The sequence below is a fragment of the Erithacus rubecula genome (genome assembly GCF_903797595.1).
Source record: "Erithacus rubecula genome assembly, chromosome: 2".
In the NCBI taxonomy this organism is placed as follows: domain Eukaryota; kingdom Metazoa; phylum Chordata; class Aves; order Passeriformes; family Muscicapidae; genus Erithacus; species Erithacus rubecula.
Genome location: NC_136685.1, coordinates 74,696,668 through 74,719,870, shown reverse-complemented (window position 1 = coordinate 74,719,870; position 23,203 = coordinate 74,696,668). Strand labels below are relative to the sequence as shown.

The following is a 23,203-nucleotide window of genomic DNA, read 5'->3' as shown; positions in this document are numbered from 1 at the left end:
CACAGGAATTAAAAAACTATACCGAGAAGCTTAGTGAAGCATTAATGTGGTTGTTTCTTTCTGCTTGGGTTGTATGCTTTCATAATTTACTTGCAAGGTCCCTGAACCTGTTCTTAGATATCTTTACTTGTTTGAGTTTGCTTTGGAAATGCAGCAATTGAAAAAAAAGCATTTGATTTTGATGATGTTGGCTGGAGTAAATGCTGGCTGGTGCTTACCCCAGGAAGAGACTGAAGAAGGAAAACAGGGCATGACAGCAGCTTGATTTATAAGATATGGAAATCTCTGAAATGTCTTTGTCAGAACAAATCTTATATGACGACATCAAATTACTATACCTGCTTGAATAACAAATGCAATGGAAAGAAATGTAAGATAAATACAGGGCAACAGCTAATAGCAAAAATCGTTGCTATGACCTGGAACTCTTCAAGTGGAAAGATTGAGCAGATTAAAGGAGTTTTTCTTTGTACAAAGTTCATCACATGGTGAGAGTGACCCATCTGTGTCATGCAAGCATGCAATCGTGAGAGAGCAAAGAAAAGCTGTTCCCATTAGAGAGAGTTAAATTTAGTACAAGATTTACTTCTGGAGATTTCTAGATAGTTACATTTAAAGCAAGATAAATCTGAAAAGAAAGAGAGAAGGACCACCAACATGGTCAGGCAAAGAGAACCTGCCTCACAAGGGAAGATGAAAAATTCCAAACATAGCTGCAGAACAAAGACTGCAAATTCTAAGACACTCCTTTAGAGCACAATCATGGAGGATTTTCAGAAGCTTTTAATTTAAACAAAAGTGCTGATATGAGTTTAAGAAAATTGGACTATTTCAGTCTGAAAATATTGGATGTATTTTGATCATTAGGAACACAGGATCCTGGAGCTTTAATCCTATGCCAACAGTGAGGTGCAAATCCCCACTAGCTCTATGAAGAAAATTGAGAAATTAATTTTAAAAATTACATGGAGGTTCCCAATGGATAACATCCTTAATATCAGTTGGATGATCTTTATCAAAGCTGAAGAGCATTATGTTGGATAATAAAATCTTTCTCCCTCCAGACACAAGATAACTTTTATGTGATGTTTCATGTGCATTGAGTAGTATCTGCTTTAACTGAAACTGAGGCATACTTTGAATTATGCTTATAGATTGGAACATAGTTAAAAATAAAAGCACATTGAATGTTTATTAAGTCAGAACAAACATACAAGCTCTCATTTCTTAGTGGAGATGGTATGTGCTCATCTGTCCTCACACCCATGTGCACTCACCCACACAGAAACCTGGAAGCTTTTCTCTGTGTTCAGGAACGTTTACCAAGAAAAATTTAAAACTGACTGAACTGAATTAATGATTCATTTGACATGGCTTCAGTCTGTAGCACTTAAAGTGATATCATTGGCTCAAGAGAGTGCTTTCACACCTCCAGGCCATCAGGTCACAGGTTCAAGTCCTGGCTGGGGAACCTGGAATTTCTCCATTTTTCAATACTTAGGTATTGTGTTGGCTGGGTTTACTACTGAAGGTGTTTGCTTGTTTGCCCAGTTAAGGGCTTTCTGAAGATTTAACAAATGTTAAAGAAGACCTGGTGATGTGAAAAGAATTATCACCACAAAACTTTCACCATAAAATGGGTCGTGTCATAGCATAGATCTGTGGCTTCTTATCTTGTTTATAGTCCCATTGTATTTGAAGATCTCATCACCACCCCTAGAAAGAAGGAAATACAGGCCTACCGCCATAAATTGTACTATTTCAAGTCCCTTTTAAAGATATTAATGCTTTATTTAAAATAACCTCTAGCTTTTGTAACACAACTTGTCTTTAAAGTGCTTCCACTTTTCACTACAAGATTGAAATATCCTGTTCAAGTAGGATCCAGAATAAAACCAGTGGGAAGATATAGCAATTTTATAAGAATTTATCCATATTAAGCAAAAATAATCCTAAATCAGCCTGAAGTCAGAACTTATGTGGTTGCTACTGTTTCTAAAACTACTAATCAGTGCTTAATTTTAAAAAAGCCCACTGGAGTTACTCCAAACATTCAGAGAGGGAGACAAGAATAAGTAGTGTTTTTTGTTATTGCAACAAATATCAACAGCAACGTCTTAACAACAGAAAGACTGGTAAGTATTTTGATGACAACATTGAGGAACAAAGTCAAAATATTAGTTCAAAGTCCTGATCAAAATAGTGCAAACACGGGCTGAAGTGCTGTGGTCGAGTAAATCTGACTCATGCAAACAAGGGATATAAAGACATTGCTTTCAATTAGATTATTATTTTATGATGTCATTGTATTGCAGATTTCATCCAACAACAAAATGTATTATCTCTGAGCTCACGATGTCTTTAGTCTGTATTTGCCCAAAGAACAGTAATAAGAGTTTAGTAATTTTTCTTTTAAAACTTCTGTAATACTTGAGGTTTGTCATTGGCAATCTATAGAAATTGACCAGTTGAGGAAAATTAGAAAATTAGATACTTTTTGGTTTAGAAAACAACAGCAAAACATCATTTCTTCATTGCACCCACCCCAAAAAATACATGTTGGATGATCTGCCTTTGGAAGTTCTGCTTCCTTGGTCAATTTGCTTTAGTGCCTAACAGCCCAACTCTCTCCATCCAGAGTCCATGGTCTGGTAACTGGTAGCAGGACAGGTTTAGCAGCTGGGTCAAAGCCTCCATGGCAGAAAACAGAGCAACTGGCCCAGACTGAAAATATCTGAAATAAAGCCATATACACCTGAAGTTAACCAGGACTTCTAGGACCTGAACTATAAATGTTCTGAAACTCTAGAAGCTCCTGTGAGACTCTTAGGGGACTGGAATGGATTTTAGGCAAGGTGTATGGTTACAGGAAATTTGAAGAAAGAAGATAGAATTAACAGCTAAAAAATGTTGAGTGATGTGGTGTGCTGGGGGGTCAGCATTTAATTTACAGAGAAAGCCTATTTTTGTATTTGCAAATTTATAGTTTTGAGGCTATTGCAGTGCAGTACCACCTTTGCTTCTGTAACACCTTACGATGCTGGTAAGGTGGTATTAGGAGCCCCTGAACCAAAGAGATGTCAGGCAATTAAGGAGGGTACTTTGTCTTCTGTAGCTGGCTGCCTATGCTGGAGAAGCTTGCATACAAAAACCAGGGTGAGGTAGGTGTGGAACTCAGCAGCTTTAGCAGATGTTTTAGTTTGAGAGTGGGGGTACATTACTACATCTGTAACTCAGACTTTTTTATTGGTGTGAGTACTGAGATAATGGCATGAACACATTCTTAGGCAATTGTAAAAGGCACCAGCATTCAGTTTATCAGCCTGCTTATTTGTGTATCCTCAGAAATAATTTTTCTACTCTTAAGTTTTAAATTCTATTACTTTGTGGGGTTTTATGGAACCACTTAATGTTTAGAAGATTTCTGCAGAAAAGACAGTGGTGGATCTCCAGTCAATAGATGTTTCAGATTTCTGTGGGATTCGAAGTCACATTAAGAACTACTGTCAAAGCCCATGCCAGGAGATCACGAAGAGCAGTGGGCAATGTGAATCACCTTGGGTATTTTATAATGTAGGATTTCTCTTGCACAATTTTGTATTGTGTTTTTTATACAGAAACCCACATTAGTGCTAGTCCTGCCAATTTTTCCTTCTATCAGGAAAGATAAATCAGCACCCTGAGCAATATATTCCCCTGACCTATTCTAGACAATGAGATGCTGTCCTGGAAGTGGTTATGCCTTTCCATAAATTAAAATGGACAATGAACAACTAATTCAGATGCAGACCCTCAGAGATGCCTACATGGAGTTGAGTTCTGCCCATTTTTGGCAGAACAGATTGTTTGGATTGCATTTTCGTTGCAAAGGAACTCTGTGTATCCTTTGTAAACATTATGAGTTAGTTCTGGGCTGAGGTTCCATATTATGAGAACACTGTGTTCCCTTTAAGTTCTGGCTAATGTCACTCATGAAGATCTGGAAGTATGGGGAAAACCAATGAGTGTAAAGGATGAGTTTTCATCTTTCTCTTTTGGGATGGTCAAGATCAGCAGGGAGACACTGGATTCTTTTCTGTAGATCATTGCTCAACTTTCCATTTAGGATGGCATTGTGCCTCCTTCTGTTGTGGTAAGGGCTCTGGTCAAATGGGTTATATCCTCTGGGTTTAAAATACTGCAGTGATTGGGCCTTGAATATTCAAATTCTTGTGTTCGGTTGTGCAGATTTTTGGCTGATTTAATTTCTGTTGATGAAGAGTTTCAGTGCTTTTCCTGAAGGTTAGGAGAGACATGCAGAGTAGCTTTGGCTCATGGAACCTCACATTCCAGGTGTACATGGAAATTAGCAAGGAATCAGAAAGCCATGTGCAAAACCGTGTCAGAAACAACATGACTTTTACTACAACTTTTAGCTATTTATTTGGAGCAAAAGGAGAGGGAAGATAATTTTAGGAAACTTCAGCAGCATTAGTAGAGGAACAAAAGGTCACTAACAAAAGGTTTAGAGACAATCAATTTGGTAATTATTCTAGTTTAGCAAGAGATTTACATCCACTGTGAATCTTTTTCAGGGATTTCATTTAGAGTGTGTCCATGAGAGGATATGAACATCCTTCATAACTAATGAAAAATAACCTTGCCTTTTTTTTAAGTTGTAGGATAGATATGAATGCTGTTCACTGCAAACTTTAGCTTCTATCCATGGACAACATCAATGAAGTTACCAAAATTGTGAAATTGCACAATCTAAATATAGAGCAGAAATACCTTTAGCTTTGCTTCGCCTATGATGCAATCTTCTGAGACAGCATAAACTTAACTAATTTAGACTGATGTCCAGAACCTTTGGTGAAACTGTTGCATTCTTAAATAATTTGAAGGAATCTGGTTTGGTTTCTTAGTCTTGGCTTCTTTTGTGTATGTGATGGTGACAATTCTGAGGAGCTGGAACAGAAATAAAGCCTTCTTTCAGGCAGAAGCTGGACTGGCTGTGGTATGGTTGTGTCAGGAAAAGCTTTTTATATAATATTTTGCTTTAAATACATGAAATATAGAATAATATTTCTGACATTAGGATTTTTAGGCCTCTGGGTACAAGTAAGTATCACAAGGGCTTGCTCAGGGGCTTGGTAATGAAAGCTCAGCTAACATTTTACTAGCAAGCACCTAAAAGCCAATGGGTCCATCCAATTTATATTGTGTTCTCTCTGTCAGCTGAGCTTTCATTACCAATTACAGCTTACATCTGTGCCAGTACACATGTGTGTCTAGATGTAATCCCCTAACACTTGTTTAATATGCAATACATCTGACTTTAAAAATATCCTTTACATTTTTGGAAGCATACATCAGCTTCCTTTTATAATAGCCACCCTAAGTTATACAAGAAGCTGTCTCTATGCTTCATTTGCAAGTTATGAGAAAAACTTCAAAACATGTGGATCAGTGTAGACTAAACTATATTAAAAACGAAAAGTTGGTTTTTTTTTTTCTCTTGAACTGTAGTTGTATTGCCCCTGATCACAGCCAAGAGATGAGTGAGTAGAAAAAATAAACCCGTATAGAAAAAAGTTTCTTCATGTATTTTGAATTACAGAATATTTTCTTTCAACTTCACTTGAAAGATTCTTTTCAAAGTGAGCATTAATTTTTGTGACAGCTAAAATGTTTCTGTCATTCAGGGGTAGTTACACATTCTCTCTTGGAATCTGCCTGCTTACCACCTTCTTGATCTCAGTCTCTTGTTGTCACCTCCCTAGGGCAATGTCATGCTGTTCTCCCATTTGAATACTTGCCTGCAAGTTTCTGTGCACCAGTCATGCTTTCACCCACAGATCTTACAGCACTGTTCATTTAGTTCCCTCCCCTGGAAAACTGTGACCTGCACACATGACAGTGACCCAAAATACATTATTTTTAAATTGAACTGTAGGAACATAACATAGCAAGGGGAAAAGTTTAAGACAACAGAAAGTGTCATTGCTGTAACTTGTTCTATCCTCCACAGGAGCACTCTGATGGGTTTATTTCTGTCAGGGATCCAAGTCTCAAGTCTACCTTATTTCAAATCACCAGTTCTCATGACCCTTCAAAAATGTGGCCTGCTGTATACCTTTCAGTCTTTCTACTCTCTTCTCTGCCCACTCTTTTCTTCCCTGGGGGGGAAAAAAAAAAAGGAAAGAAAAAAAATAAGAAAAGGACTAGCTGAGAAGGGTAGAATAGATAACTTACCTTTGTTATTGGTTCTGAATTTCTACTGTTTGTTTCTTAGCTGAGTTGCTGTTTCTCCCCTTGGGTTCATTGCCCGAGCATCTAGTGACAGACTCAACACATTGTAAAAGACAAGAGATTTAGTCTACATTATTTGGACAGCTAAACAGAACATACAGTATAAGAGAGTATTATAGTTATAAGACCTAAAAATGCAGACATTCAGAACTTGATTTTTGAGGGACCAATGGGGCAGGAAACAAGTTTCTATTGTCAGTATTTCTTAATTCTTCTTTAGATGTTGAACAACTTTGCATTGGCAGACATGCAATATAAAATAGTCTTGCACAATTGTCAAACTACGCAACTCTCATGTACATGAGAGCTCCATCTCCATGGATTTTTAGAAGTTCCAACTGCTTCCTTCAGAACTAAAACATTGCTTATATGACCACTATCACTAATGGCAAAATTAGCACTGAGTAATCTGGGAAGCCAGTGTCCAGGTTCTGCTCAGTCCTTCCCATCAGATCACATTCATGTGGAAGAAGCAGTGATCTCTGAGAGCTGCTTGTCTTGTCCCTTTGCCTTTCACTGACTGTTTTTATGTGGTGGTTTCCTCCACACAGGCCAGATGAATTAGTATTTTGTGGTAGAACACTGATTTCCTTTGCCAAGAACATTTGTGGGCATCTGTGAGAAAGTGCTTTTACTACTCTGCATAGCTTTCCTGTGTGTACATACGAATGAAGGGGTCACTCTGAGATGATAACCTGTCCCCATGCATGGATGTTAATCTGGGGTTAGATGTGGGGAAAAAAAATGGGGTGTCTGTGGTCCTATGCAACTCCTAAAACTATGCTCATTGTCACAGTATCTCAGTGGGAAGCTGTGCAGTCAGGGATGTAAGCAACTTTTGCTATGTGTCATTTATTTTGCCATGCTGGCTTTGTTTCCCGTGCTCAGGGATGTTGCTCTTGGGCAGTACTTTGTTCTCTGGGAGAGGAAAGTGGTGTTTGAATATTATTACTGTATATAAATATATTCTGGAGGACATACCTCGAAGCCACTTTGCTCTTGCAGCAGAATGTGGTGGGATTTACAGTGATTGGTAAGTTCTCTGGGGAGTTCATGCTGCAGACTTGGACTGGCAGCCATGGCAGCTCTGGGTGTGCACAGACAAGCTCTGCCTGTGCTGCTCTGTCTTGTGCTCTCAAGTGGGCCAAGTTGTTGACCACAGAATTCAAACAGACATTTTGAACACTTTGAGTTTTCAGTACAAAGTAAAATCGTTCCAGGTGGAGGAGATACTACCTGTAAAAATAAAATTACAGTGCTGGACAGCAAATAGAGCTGTGTTTTGTACTGTCTAGAGGCAGTCTGGACTTATCCAACTATTTGCTGTCTGGGACAGTTCTACACAGCATGAGGTTTCTGGCTCTGCAACCATCTGCAATTCTTGGATTTTGTATCTGCTTAGGGCTTTTTTTCCTCCCTCTCTTTTGGTGGTTTTTCTTTCCCGTCCTTTCTCTGCCTGATTCTCAGAACACCAGGCAATCTTCACAGAACCAGATGCCAAATAGACTGTAGCAACAGTAAAGGAGCACCTGGTTGATGTATCTAAACAATATTTCCGTTTTCAAATAAATTGTATTGTATGTCTTTTAGTAAAGGGTAATAGAAACAGTTGACACAATTTTTATTTGATTTATAAAAAAGTCAAACTCTGCATAAGCATTTCAAACATGGACTCTGACACCTCAAATGAAGAGTTGCTTTGGTCACAACTTGTGTAGTCTAGCTTTTAGAGAGAGGTACAAAATCAGATGTAAACTATTTCTCCTATGTGTTTCCCCATGCTCTTTGAGGTTCACAGCCAAAGAGACTTTGAACAGCACTCACAGTTTTAAGCCTATGGGTTGAAAATACAGTTTGTAAATAAGTGTGGGCTATTTTATAATCTGGTTTCTGCAGGTTGGCTGACAGTCCCAGCAATATTGGCTGTACCTGCCCCAATTTACTTCCTTTGGGGAGGCTTCTGCTAGCAGCCATGATGGTCTGGGATAGCCTTTGTTCCACAGAATGAGGAGTATAAACAGAGATAGCCCTGGAGAGAAGTGCAATAGCAGTGGGATACACAGCATCCCTCAGCTCTTGCTTCCCATGCAGAGTAGAAGAACCTGACCTATAACTTTTTGTACAGTTATTGACTCGAATCTATCCCTGGTGTTATCCCTGTTATGACTAAATAGTATACATTTGGCTCATTAACATTTTAATGACATCCTTCTTGAAGAGAGAATGCTTTCTGGAAATTCTCTTTTCTGCAGATTTATGGTGTTTCTAGGAAGATAAGTTTATTTCCAGCAAATCTGAACCACAGCTCGCTGGGACTAATGTAATGCAGCCTGTGTTATGAGTGTGTTTACTTTTATTTCTCATTTTCTTTCCCTCCTCAGAGGATTACGCCCAGCTGTGCAACATTCCTGTTCCAGGATCTCGGCGGCCATATGGACAGGATGCTTTGGTTGACTTTGAGGAGCACTACACCCCAGAAACCAATCCATACTTTGTTGAAGACCGTAAGTGAGATTCTCTGTTACGTAAAAGAATTGAAATGAGATTTTTACTTCGTTTTTTTTTCCCTGTAGCCAGTTTCATTCTGTTCTTTGCTTCTGGGTAGTGTGGCCTATTTGTGCTTTACTTATTCCTATGACACTAGCTTTCAGTCAGGTGTTCCAGTTCAAGAGCCAGGTTTGTATGAGAGTCCAGTTGGGATCAGAGTACAATTAATTTTAAATCTAGTGAAATGGTTTGTGCCAAGTGCACTAAATTTGTGTTTACCAACAGTTTTACAGCTTAAGGTCAAAAGGCTTGCCAATTTTCCTTCTCACAAATTGATTTTCCTTTGGAGCATGGGACAGATTTCTCCAGAGTGTGTTTAATTTAAAAGAAAAAAAACCCTCTTCATCTTTCCATGATTTCCCAGCAGAGCTTGTATGGGTGAAATGAGAGCATGTAAGTCATTCTTGCTCAACAGAGAAAATGTACAGCACAGTGATCAGAGAATACACATATGTATGGACTTCAGGCTGGATGCTATGGCCTGCCAAGCAGGGTGTGAGGGATTGGACACAGCATCTCAGTTGTACTTGAGGAATATCAGGGCCCTTTATGTTGGGTCTTGCCCAGCTCATTGTCAAAATTTACAGGAGAGAAATGCTTACAGATTTCAGCATCTTCCTCAAAACCAGGCACCCTGTACAGAATATTTGATTACAGTTTTAGAGAAGAAAAGTGGAAGCATCAGAAGGAGCTGGTAACTTCTTGTGCTTTACATGTATGTAGCCTGCAAGTTGCTACTATGCCCTTCAAGGTATATACAAGGTATATAATTCAGTGGTAAACAAAAACAATAAATTGTGGAAAGTTTCGAATCCGCAGCTGAGACCATTTCATAGAATGGCTTCAGTGGGAAGGGACTTTAAAGATAATCTAGTTCCAGCCTCTTAGGGGCAGAGGCTTAAGAGCTCGTGGCTCTTGCTCCCATCCCATCACTGAATCAGATGGGGCATCCTTTTTAGGGCATCAGAGACTTCAAGATCATAATCCTGCTGCAGGCTCTGTCAGGAATACAGCAATATATCCCCTCACATGGCAGGGCCATGTGCTTCAGTGTAATATTTGTCATTGTGCAATCAGTTTCTACAGAAGCAAATGCATGCCTCAGAATTACAATACAGGTCCCATCAAGTTGTTTTGAACTAGAGTATATTTTGTGAAGTAGAACTTGCTGTGAGTGATATATGTTTTAGCTAGTTAGAATTGCAACATAATGTATTTATGAAAGAGGGAGAGAAAAAAATATATATATGTGTGTATATGTCCATGTACATGCATATATGCCTACATATAAGCCATATGTCTAATAAATTATGTCTTTTTTATTTAAAAAATATCTGTGTATGTACACCTTGTCATTTCTTGGCACTGTTTTCTAAATTGGGAAAAGTCTTTACTTTAAAGGTCTCTCCTGAGCTCTCTGCAAGCTCTGCCAGAGGACTCCAGCAAGTAATGAAACTTGGTTACCTACATCATGACAGAGCTCAATATCCTCAGTACTATTGCACTGGGAAGTGATTTACAAGGCTCATGAAGAAGACTGCAATATTCCCCATTTAATGTGCACTTGTGTGCATCCTGTGTATTATATATGTTCTTGAGATGTGACATCCGTCAGCAAGTACTTAATTTACATTATGTGTTCAGTGTCTTCAGAATCTACTCAGCACATTACTGACCAGATTGATCCTTACTAAGAAGCCCACCATGCTGGAAAATCCAGGATAGGGACAATATTTGTAATCAAAGACATGGGGAGTGGAAATGGCAGTATGGAAGTTAAATGGAGGAAGGTATAGAAAGGGCAGAATAGAACAGGCAAAATCAAATCAGCAGAAAAGAGGCCTCAAGAACCAAGACAGGATGGAGTAAATAAGAAAAGACCAGAGGAAAAAAAAAAACATAACAAAGGGAGAAATTAAAATAGGTAGCTTAGGCAAATATATGTATCACAGCTGTTGCAATATGAATCAGTAAACAGCTTTTCAATAAGTTGCTGGCTTGTTGGTGGAGCCACTACCTGTTAGAGGACAGATGGGGAGATACATCCTACTCTATTCCACTCCAGCTCCAATTTCCCCTCTGTATATTCATTGTGCTATTAAACTTATGACTCAAACACTCTCAGCTTTTTCCACAGAAGTCTGTTTGATGTGATGGGCTGCCATCTGCAGTCCTGTTACATCACTGCTCCATGAGCAGAAAGCTAGTGAAAAAAAACCTAGGACTTACAGGAGTAGTTCAGTCCTAGAAACAATCCCTGAACATGTAAAAATGTAAAATAATTTTGGAAGTATAAATCCTTCTGTATATATAAAAGCATAACTGTCACAAAAACCCTAAGGCAGGGAGCACCAAAAGCATTATACAAGCCACTGAACACAAAGACAACTCTTTGTATAAGAGGTGAAAAAAAAAAAGCTCAACTCTTTGAGCTCTGACTGCTCACCATCTAGAATTATGACAAGGAGGAATTGGTAGATTATAGGTATTTGTACTGGCACCAGTCACTGAAGCACAAGCCAAAAGGCTGTTAACAAAAAACCACAACAGGAAAGCAGTCTCTGATTTCTTCTTACTTTCCTTATGGCAGCTGGGATTGATTTTTATTTTTAATTTGTTTTCTTCTGGATAAATTATAATGCATCTCTTACCCCTCTGCACACACACACACACCTTATTTTTCTACAATCCTGTTTTAAGAAACTTTTATCCCAAATTGCACAACCACTTGTTTCCTTAAAGGCTGATACACATAACAATTGAAATGAAAGGTGCTATTTAGAAAACACTGATGTACCCTTTAAAAAAATAAACAATGAAATTATGGAGTTTTCACATCACAGCTTTCTAACACAAAATAAAATTTAAGAGTTAATCAAGTTATTCAGTTTCCATCTTGAGACTTATCACAACACTTGTTTGGTATATTTAAAACTCCAGATGGTGCAGCTCTGCTAAAGCTGACCTATTTTCTGCAAAGTCAAGTCACATTCCAGTAAACTACTGAAAGAATTTCAGACTCTCACTGTATATTTGGGAATACTGATTCAATAGCTTTGTAACCTATTTGTTTGCAATTCTTTCTCCTCCCAGGTTTCCTGAACAGCTTCGAGGAGCTACAAGCAGAGGAATGTGGCATTCTGAATGGATGTGAAAATGGGCGATGTGTAAGAGTCCAAGAAGGCTACACCTGTGACTGCTTTGATGGTTATCACCTGGACATGGCCAAAATGACTTGTGTTGGTGAGGATAGCATATCATCTGTTATATCACCTATTATTTCCTGGTAGGCTGTCAGTTTACTCAGTCACTTGACCTTAGGAAGCCTCAAACAAAGGGGTTCCTGAATTGTATTCAAGATCCAAGCTTTGTTTTATTTACTGCAAAGGCCAGGAATTATTGTTACAGAAATATGTTGGTGTTCCTCATTGTGTCTTGGTCATTACAGCTGTGTTCAGTTAAGAGAGTAGAAGTGAACAGACACACATTTGTGGAATGAAGCTTAAACTTGTTATCAAGACTTTAATGTACAGAACAAATGTTTTTCAAGGGCTTTAGTAAGCTAGGAGGGTGGAATTGGATCAAGAGCAGAAGAGTGATTTTAGGAGTGGGTTTTCAGAGTGGATTCAGAGTGATTGCCTAAATATGCAGATAACCAGCTGGTGAAGTTTTGATTTTCACAGATTTCAGCAGTCAACAGACTCAACTATTCCTCTCACTCTCAAACTAGTAAATCTGCACATTTACTAACCAAGACATCTTCTATTAAAACATCTGAACATGGGAACAGCAAAAGTCAGTGAGAAGATGAAGCAAAACAACCACTCCTCAGTGTAGAAGCCTAGTACAAATAGTGTGTATTTCAGTTTGAGGTCTGCACTGACTTTGTTTAGCACTGTGCTTTGTGACGCACAGCTGAAGTCTCCCAGCTCTGTAATGGGAAGCTGCCTATGTGCCTTGTAATCTTCAGGAGTTTATGGCAAGCTGGCTTCCTCAGTAAGAAAAGATGTAGTTGCTGTGTTTGTCAGGCCAAAGCTGGGTGATGTTGAGTGCAGGTAGTTTGCCCTTCACAACTATTTGGTTGACAGCACCAGCAGCTCCTAAAGAATTCCGTTGGTGAAGTACAGATGTTATGCTAAGAATTTCGAGCTTCTTTCTTAAAATCACTTTTCAGTCATCACATAAACACCTGGAAGTGGTTACTTAATTTTATTGTGCAGCTAGGCTGAATGTGGACTTGGTAATCTAACAGTTTAGGGCCCTTTAATGCTCTCTTGATTTCCTATGATAGTTTCCACCTCTTCCCAATTCATCTTTTAGAACTTCTGGCCCAGCTTAATTCCACTCAATCGGAACTGAAAATCAAGTTCCCGGGGCATTTGTGCAGATTGTTCTAGTCCTGACAATGCTGGAACTAAATGAGTATTAGTTTCACACCAGACTTAAGCACATGTGTCTTTTGATGTCTCCTTTTTGCAGATGTGAATGAGTGCAATGAGCTGAACAATAGGATGTCTCTCTGCAAGAATGCCAAATGCATTAACACGGAAGGGTCGTACAAGTGTTTGTGTCTCCCTGGGTACGTGCCTTCAGACAAGCCAAACTACTGCACACCACTGAACTCAGAACCAGACAGTGAACTGGAGTAGAGGAATATCTCCATATCCTAAGCCCATATACTCTGCACTGTATGAAGAAAAGGAAAAAAAAGTATTTAACTTGAGATGAGAAGGAACCAGTAGCAAACAAAAGGGGAGAAAAGAGGTAAAATGTGTCAAAGGTGAGACGTGATGGGTTGGTTGTTTATCAGCTTCACTGAAGTGACAGACCAAATGGACACATTGCTCTGTATGAAAGAAACAAGTATATAGTGTGTTCATAAAAAAATCTTTGAAAATAATCAAAAACAGTGCTGTTATTTTAAACAGAAGAGCTTTGGTTTTTTGGTTTTTTGTTTTGGATTTTTTTTATTATTGCTTGAATAATTTGGCATTTAAATAGTGATGGAAATATTTTATATTACTATGTCATTTTTTTGATTGTTCATTTCCTTGCCTACTGTTTCTTTTCAGACCTTTTTTTCTGATCAGTACAAATTCTATGATACAGATATTCTTAGTCCATTTTATAAGAACTGTTACAGAGAGTGATGCTCCTCCTTCCCTGGAACATTGGTCAGTAACTTGTTTTAATTTGCTAGTTGTCTGCCCCGTGGAGCAGGCACCATTTGTTTTCAAATGTTTATATACCTTGGCGAAAAGTCCTTATATTCATTTTTTGTATCCTGTATGGTTGTTACTGCACTTAAAGTCTTTAGAACCTTTCTTGCCAAGTTCAAAGCTGCTAGTGGACAACATTGAATTCCTTTTGTACATTAAACCAAAAGATTTTAGCTCACATCTCTATTGTAATGTAAATTGAATACAAGAGAAATCTTGTATGATTACCCTAACATATTAAAGCTGTATATTAAAACTCAATAAAATCACCTTTTTTTAGAAAAAAAAAAGTGCAATTTACTAATTTTAGCTTCTTTCCTCTCCCCCCCTTTTGCTTTTGGTGTTTGTTTTACGAGAATCAGCCCTCAGGTGTTTACGGTTCTAGATTTAATTTACATTACAATAGTCTTAGGGAGTTGTCTGGCTGGTTTTTCCTTCTCGTGCTGTTTTAATAAGACCAGAATGTGAATTAGTTAATGCCTGAATTTAGGCTTCCAGGGGGAAGATTTCAAACGCAGACTTACGGAAACTGTTTGACTTGGAAGCTGATTCACATGGAATTTTTTTCTTTCCTGGTTTAGGCATGTGTCCCACTAAATCTGCAAATAACACTCAACAGTATGATGGCCTGGTTTTCAGAAATACTGAGGAGAAGGGGGAGAATTTCCTTTTCTTGATGAACTGTACCTTCTCATCTCTTATTTTATCAGTGGAAGGAGAGAAAGAGATTAGGAGACTGACAGGTGTTTCACTTTGACCTTCTCCGGAGGGAAGGAGTTTCTTTCGGAAATCCTGAAACAGGTCCTTTTCATATTTTTTCAAATAAAATGCTTTGCTGTGTCTTTTAGACCCACCCTGCATTAAAAGGAGAATGATAAGTTGAGTTTTTAAAAGTGAGTCAAATTCAGTCCAATTGTCCAAAATTTAGGTTATTATTTTTCATTGCACAAAAAAAAATTAAAATAATAAAAAAACCAACAACCAATTTTCCAATATTCAGGTCAGCCATTGAACCAAAAATGTCATAAGTTGTATCCCTTTCAGTTCTGTACACTACAGTAGATCTTACTAAAGTCCATGTGACTGTAAATGCGCAGTAGCATCTGTCCTGGGAAGACTTCTCTCTGTCTGCTGGAACCTGACAGCAGGACTAGTGGAGATACTGTTAAAATGCAATAAAACATTCTCAGTAAATGGAAAGAAGGATCTTTAGGGAGGAGATTCTTTGTGAGGTGCCCAGCTCTCTTGACGTGTCTAGAATTAGGCAAGAGAGGGTGGAGGGCAAATCACTCTTCTAGTCCAAAAGAGGTGGATTGAAAACACCTAGAGCTGGTCTATTACACACCCAATAATAGTTCTTGCTTACCTGCTGTGGTTAAGAAAGAAGAAAGGAAGGTCTAGTCTTATTAGTGAATACTGTAACTAAAGAGCTCTTTGCTGTCCTGCTTGGTCTTAATCAAGAGCAAGGTCACAGTTACAACCTTTCACTGAGCTCAGGCTGAGCCCTGGGCAGCTTTCAGCCACCATAAAAATTCATAGACAAGATAGTGCTCTCCTGACTCCCACCTCCTGCTTCAGTAGCCAGCTGTGTTGATCTCTGCAAGACAGGCTAGGACCCAAGCCACCACTGCAGCTCTCACCCCAGCCTAGATTTTTGGCATCCCAGTGTTGCATCAATCCATATACAGGTGGTACCCCTTTGCAGGTGCGGGTGCCACGACAGGCTGACAGATGCAGATGCATTTGCACAACTTCTGCCAAACTAAATGTTGGGCATGTTCTCAGCAGGGAGGATTAGCTGGGTTATCTGTCTCCAGTTGTTCATCAAGGTTCACAGGCCTCAGATTGTGCTGGCCTTTTGCTCTAGTTTGCCTTACAGACATGGTTCAAATTGGTCACAGCATTGAAAGCTACCATTAAGCTCAGAGTGACAGCTTTTGCTGGCTCTGGTTCTATGGAAAACAAATCCCCCAGCAAACCTAAACCATCTCTTGGCCTATCAGTTTCTGTTGGCAGCAATTCATAAAAAACACTTTGGTGTCTCCAGTCATCTTCCATCTCCTCTACCTAATTCAAGAGGGCAGCAGTTGACCCAAGCCTTGAATGAAGCTTGAAACATTGTGCTGGTTCAATAGCCATGTCCTCATTACAGCCACAGACTTCTATCAATCACAGACACTGTATAAGCAGGCAGCAGACTTTTTGCATGCTCGTACCTTTCCCTTCCACCTCTTTGTACCTCTAATGTGCCTTAAAACACACACAGGGAGCCAAAAGCAGACCAAGCAGCCTAAATCCCACTTACATCCCAGTGCTTAGTATTCCACATTGCCTGGCTTCAGGCCTTCAGAAATGCTTTGACAAAGGAACCACAATTGAAGGAATTAAGTGAAATTCAACCTCTGGAGCCCACCTACTTTGTCCCAGTATAGCTGGTTCTGTCATTTCACCTGAAAAGCTGCAGGGCTTAGGAATACAATTTTGATTCATAGTTAAACAAATGTTTTCTTAACATGATTAAGACAAGGGATTGGACACTATGGCTGTAGCCATTTTAGTTGTTACAAGAGCTGCGGTTTAGGTGAGAGCCTTCAAAATACAGAAACCACCACGTCCAATTCCATGATTCAAGTTTCTGAGTACAGCAGAATCTGGAACTGATTACAATTTATACCAAATGGCACCAATACTTTATACATCCATACAGATCCTCTAAAAAAAATCAGTCATTTTTCAGGCAGACATTTCCTTGCTACAAAAAATAAAATTGCTGACATGGTAGAACTGAATTCTGCTAGTTCCCTTTTAATGCTGCTGTGTTAATGAGAGTGAAGTTATATGGAACTGGAGTTACATGCATTTCAGCTAGAAGGATATTTGATATGAACAGATCCATTCATGTTGGGATGCTATTCAGTAAAAAAAATTAACCAGTGTTAAAACTATCAAAGTGAACACTAACATTCCTTGCGAAAAAACTCTCACAGCTGGACAAATCGTTTAGATCCAAAAGACAGAACTGGCAGTCATGACAAATATTCAGCTGGTCAGCAGCAATTGACACACTCAAGTAAATCCTGGCTAAAAGGAGTCCTAAAAAGCTAAAGGCACCAAAGCAGTTGTCATGACCTATTAGCTCACACTGATTGTTGCCCTCACACAGGTTGAATCTGAGCTTGGCAGGAGAGGGCTCCTGGCTTTGGCACTTTCTTAATTCCTCAAAAAAGAAAGGTGACAGTCTCAATTAGAGTATGTCACAGGCCTGATCTGGGCATCAATTAAACCACAGTGCATTCCTTCAAAGTGTATGGCAAACTCGAGAACCCCGCTGCTGCCTCTAGAAGACACTACAGTATTGTTCTTTTAACAATGCCACCCACTTTGAAGGCCAGTTTGTGCTTGCTGGGGTCTCTTTTAACACCAAACAGGCCAAGGGTGTTATTAAGGAGCCATTCAAGCAAAGAAGGGGTGAATTGCTTTGTGTAACAGAGGCTACTGTTCACATCTGAGACCATGACTGGTGCAGTCACTGTCCCTGGAGGTGTTTAAGGAAGGACAGGATGTGGCCCTCAGTGCCATGATCCAGTTCACATAGTGGCGTCTGATCATAGGTTGGACTCAGTCATCTCAGAGGTCTTTTCCAAACTGATCAATTCTGTGATTATTTGGTGTTTGTATAGCTTCTCCTATCAGAAGAACTGAAATTTAGCCAGGGAGGCTGAACGTGATGTGCCCAGAAGAGAAGCAGAATGACTGAGGTAATGAGGAAAATCAGCCACTTGCTGAGGGTTTCTCAATGGTCACCTTGTGACAGTAACAGCGGCTGCTGCAGGACTGGCCTGCTGTCACTGCTTTCAGCTGCAGGAATTACCTCACAACAGGAGGAGTAGCAAATTGGGCCCATATGGGGCACCACCTCCACAGCTGACACAGCTGTGCAAGATCTTGAACCCAAACACCACCCCACCCTCACCAACCTTTACCACTTCAGTGCCCCTGTGCCAACAAGAGAACATGTAATGGAACAGGATTATCCTGTGACAACCTGTATTAATAAGAGATTTTGCATGGGGAAAGAGTGACCTAAACCAAAGAAATGCAGGATGTCAGCTATGTCAGGTTTCCTTCAAGACCACTGGATCACCACATAGTTATTTTGACAGTCTTCAGGCTGCATGTTTTGTCACACGTATGTCTGAGGCCTGTGATCACTTTACTCTTTCCCTTCTAGATTGGAGAAATCCCTGCTGTGCCTCAGCAGCTGAGCAACCTCACTGAACTCTGAAGTTTGCCCTGCCCAAAGTAGGAGATTGCATTAGGTGCCTCCAGAGGGCCCTTCCAAGCTACATTTTTCCATGAGACCAGGCTGTGCCCTGACACAACAACCTCTGCTGCCTGTCCTTACATGAGATAGGTAATGGGAACAGGGACCTGCTTCTCCCACACCTGAGCATGTGCCAGCTGCACTTTGGAGAGAGCAGAGCCCCAGCCTGCTCAGCCCACGTCAGGAGAATCCCATCTAGAAGGAGCAGAATGCACTATGTGCACTGGTGCTTGCAATTACTAACCTGTAAGAGTTAAGTGGCAATCTCAGGAAGAAGGGAAGTTGTGCAATTTTTGTCCTGATAAAAGACACAGAGGAGGGAGGAAATTAGGGTATTCTGATTTTATTCAACACTGACTTTCTCTTCCCCTCAAGTCATGCTTTGCCACACGCTGCTTTCCATTAGCTCTGAACCAAGGAGGATGGAGAGGATAATGCTAGCCAGCATGGAAAATTTCTACGTGACAATTTCAGCATCACCTCCAATCCCTATCTACTCAGGCTGCCAGGACCCATTTTGAGCTGCATTTTTCCAAAGCACTCCATATTGATTTAGCTCTCCTCCCACTGAAACCTGTGGCACCTATACACATTCCAGTGGGAGCAGGGAAAAGGCTGTGCCAAGCTCTTTTGAAAAAAATCCCACCATGTGTGTTTAATGAGGAATGTCTCTGGCAGAAAAGTTTTGAGTTCAGCTAAGCAGATTTTTTATTTCTTTCACATTAAAAGTTCAATTTCTGCCACTTCTCATCCAGGCAGTAGCTGTCCAGAAGGGTGGGTAAGACCTGTTCCAAAATCCTCAGCGGGATATTGTCTGTTTTCAACTGTTATCAGGGCAGTCCCTGTCACTTTGTGAGTGGGCACCATTCTCAGGCTGTGACACACCTGTCCTTGCTGCAGGCAGCCACCCAGCTCAGCTCTGGCCACAAGGGCATCATTCCCCACTTTCTGTTCCTTTTGATACCCCTTCCCAGGAGCTGTCTTCACTGAAGTCCCGCTTTTGCTATTTTGCCTCCAGTACATCCTGTCATTTGCTCATGATCCAAAGCCTCAGCATCTCATGTATCCCATCCTTCCTGTTCATTGGCATTAGAGGCCACAAAAGCAGTTTTCAGTCTCTAAATAAAGATTTGGCATGTGGTGAAATTGATAGCTACTCTCCGGTGCTTAGGAAAACCTTCCGCCAAGGTAAACCGATCATTTCCTTCCCAGTGATCCCTCTCCTCAGGAATAGGAGCCACCACCACCAAGTAACAACTACCCAGGGACATGTGACATCTTTGTCCTTCTTTTACCATAAGCAAGGAATTTCAAACATGCCTTTAGCAATCAATGTGTTCTTTGGCCTGCAGCATCACCAAACTGAGCTGAACAGCAAACATAGAATAAGGAAGTTTCAAAAATAAGACAGGAAAGGGAAATCCTTTGCATTGCACAACAGTGAGCTGAATGAACACGGAATTTTCATTCACATTTGCTCATGATTAGACATATTTCTTCTCTTTTTAAAGTAGAATTTTTGCTTTTGAACTCCCTTAGGCTGCAAAGAGAAACGAAAGGAACTACATTAGCTGTATTACTGATTGTGATGTTGGTTCATTGTAGCACACTGGATATATAAACCAAATCAGATCATAGGGAGCTTTTGAGGGTTTCACTGCTGAGAGCATAGTGCATTCAGACATATATTTTAATTTCACATCTGGTAATAGTTCTGGTATTGGGTTATTGCACCAGACTATTTTTAGCCAAAATAGCCCTTACCTCATCCAGTAAAACTCAGTTTATGTTTGAGTGTTTGCTAAAAACATTACATCTACCACATATGAGACCTAACAAAACACTTGAAAATGTGTGCCCCAAGGACAATAGTCGAGGAGAATCTAACACTAGGAGTATTTTCCCTGTCCAAACACCTAACTTAAAACAGGTCCTAGAGACCCAGAGGCATCCAGGACTCCTGGGCAAGGGCCTTGAGCAAGAGCCTCTTGGAGATGATCTACTGGTCCCCAGGGCAGGCCAAACAAAAGGTCCCTGCAGCATCTCTCTCACACTTGGATTCCCTTATACCTGTAATGTCTCTGGTTTAGTTCCCTGTGTTTTCCACTGTCATCTCTTCGTTCTTCTGTACAAGTACAGTTGACATCTGTTAATATGATGACTGCCCCACCTAATTTTGGTGCAACTCAATTTTTGGTGCACTCAATTGACTTCAATGACTCACACGGAGTAACTCTGCTCCCAGTTTATAAGGAATTTTCTAACACCTCAAAACTTAAAAAATTGAAACAATTTAAAACTGTGAGGTGTGAAGTGTCTAAAACCTTTTGAAAGAGGTCTAGCTACCCTAGAGATGTTTGCTAATTATAAACCTTTTTCTGTGTTTCATAACAAACAGTGTCTCACTGAACCCTTCCAACTCCCCTGTTGGCAGCAAGACACATCGACTGAAATATAATTAGAAGGCAAATTGTAAGAGTCTAAACAAGCTTTTAAACTCTGGGTTTCAATGGTTAAGTTATCCTCATATAAATAATTTTATTGTAGGATCAGAAATGGAATGGAGTACCATCAGCTTGCAAAATTTGTTTATTTTATAATTAATGAGTATTAATAAAAAATAATAGAATTCTTCCATTGCACAGCCAGTAGAAGATCTGAGTCCTATACCAGCTGTTCAACAACTGGACAGAAATTTAAGCAAATATTATAAAGGCTTGGAGATACAGTAGGAGAGATCAAGCCCTGACCATTTGTTTGGGCTGAACACCTGGGCAGGAGAGGAGGGTGCTCAGAGGGAAGCTGGACTTGAGCAGCAAAGATATTTTCTGTCCTGACCTGTCGCTAGAGGTCAGCGCAGTACCTGCTGTGCCACGCTGCTCTCATTTATGGAATGGTAAGAAAAGCCCCAGATTCTGGAGGCAAACAGTGGTCTTAAGGAGCAGCTCCAAGACAGAATTTGTTTTTGTGCAAAGGGAGAAATGGGAAGCACCAGAAAAAGAAGAACGTAGATGGAACTGAAAAGCCTGAGCCCAAAATGAGCATAAAAGCACTCTAGAAGTTGAGAGTTTCCTGCAGAGCAATTAAGTGTAGCAATGGCTATTTTTAAAACAGCAATTAGCCTAAGTATAAGTTGTCACCTAGCAAGTCCAGCTGACTAACACTCTCAGGGCTCTTCCTGATGCATAAAAAATAAACTGTTTAATCTCCCTGCGTAACAAAATTCCTACCCCAGGCTGAGAACAGCTGGGCTAGCTCATGTAAATCTTGCTCATACTTGTAGGACAAGGAGACAGGAAAAGCATTAATTGCTCTGGAACAGCTCCTGAATGAAAAAAAGGAGCAGACACTAATCTTCCTAATATAACAAAACAGATATCCACTGTGATCCTTGATGTCACTGAATAAACCTTATGGTGTGGGACTCTATGTGCCACTGGTCCTGTCCCCAATGAGAGCTAGCCAGGACCAGCCAGGAGGTGACAGCTGTCACAGCACCTGATGGGAATCGAGGTGGAGCAGCTCTTCCTCTTCCTTGTAGAAGAGGAGGCTGCAGGAATCAGCTGCTCTCAAGACAGGTGCAAGAGAGAGAGATTTGGCACTGAAGAAATGTCACCTTGTGGCAGGCAACTCAGTCACCTCCCCTCCTTGCGGTTCTTCCAGTAGGATTTCTGATGTTCAGCCCACCACTCCAGCAGGAGAGCACAAGTTTGTCTGCAGGACTCAGGCTCCAACAAAGAACTGCATAGCAATACCCCAAAAAGCCATTTAGAGCAGACTGCCCTACCTCAAATGGCAACAAAGAGGCTTGGGCTGCAATCTTTCCATAAACTTGCACTAAGACATTTAGCACAAGTTCACCTAACCTGTCTCTCCTGTTCTGGCAGATGCAGGAAATCAACATCTTGAAATCCAAAAATGTTTGGTCAGCAGTTGGTTACACCTCTTGGCATAGTGGCAAAGGAAACCAGGAGAATAAATTCATACAGACATATGTACATCATCTCAATCAATGAATTATAACTAAACAAAATGAGTGCAAATAAGAACCTGATTCCTTAACCCAAACAAAAAGCAGAAAGATTTTAGCCATTTTAAAATATTTTCTTCCCTAATCTATATCTGACTCTGAGGATAAGTAAAATGATGTACACACTATGAAAAAGCCAACCAATTCCTGTAGGAAGTATATTTGCCAGGGATGCATTAGCTGTAAAATGTATTATCACACTTTCTATAGTACATTCTATACAAAGGAGGAAAAAAATGTCACTGCTGTCTGCTTTCCCACTTTTTTCCCTTGGAAACTGCAATTCTAAAGGACACTTATTACAATAAATGCAAGAGTAGAAAAGATCTGGAGTCTGAAGTGCAGGACTGTATTGCCTGAGGTCATCTACCCATTACTAATACCTTTGAGTCATAGTGCTTGGGAGTCAAAAACAGGCACCTTGCTGAGCCAAGTGCCATAAAAAAGGCTTTCTCTCAACAGAGGTATCAAATGAGAAAATAAGATGGATAGAGGTGGAAAAAGTATGCAAATAAATGAGATAATGCTAGTAATAGTGAGAGCAGCTGCCCACCCTGTACAAACACGGGATGCCATCAGGAATGGGGATTTCTGGCACAGCATCCTTAGGATCAGGAGAGCAGAGACACCACCCACAAAGATGGGCATTACCAGAAGAACCTGTTTGAGATAATATCTGACAGTCCAAGAACTTGGAATTTGATGTAGCCTCCTTTTACCTTCCTGGAACAAAACACCACCTGCTGCCCTGCAGCAACACTATTGACATTCTAGGAGGATGTTGGCACAAAG

General features: G+C 40.1%; 1 protein-coding gene across 9 annotated transcripts in view; it reads left to right on the top strand.

Moving 5' to 3' along the window:
- LTBP1 (latent transforming growth factor beta binding protein 1) overlaps window positions 1-14,347 on the top strand; it is a 184,481-nt gene extending 170,134 nt beyond the window's left edge. For all 9 annotated transcript variants that reach the window (XM_079332377.1, XM_079332373.1, XM_079332375.1 and 6 more), the window contains 3 exons: window positions 8,673-8,795; window positions 11,932-12,081; window positions 13,318-14,347. In XM_079332377.1, the coding sequence (XP_079188503.1) occupies window positions 8,673-8,795; window positions 11,932-12,081; window positions 13,318-13,487 (443 nt within the window). In that variant the 3' untranslated portion in view covers window positions 13,488-14,347. The remainder of the gene's footprint in view (window positions 1-8,672; window positions 8,796-11,931; window positions 12,082-13,317) is intronic.
- The last annotated feature ends 8,856 nt before the right edge of the window (window positions 14,348-23,203 follow it).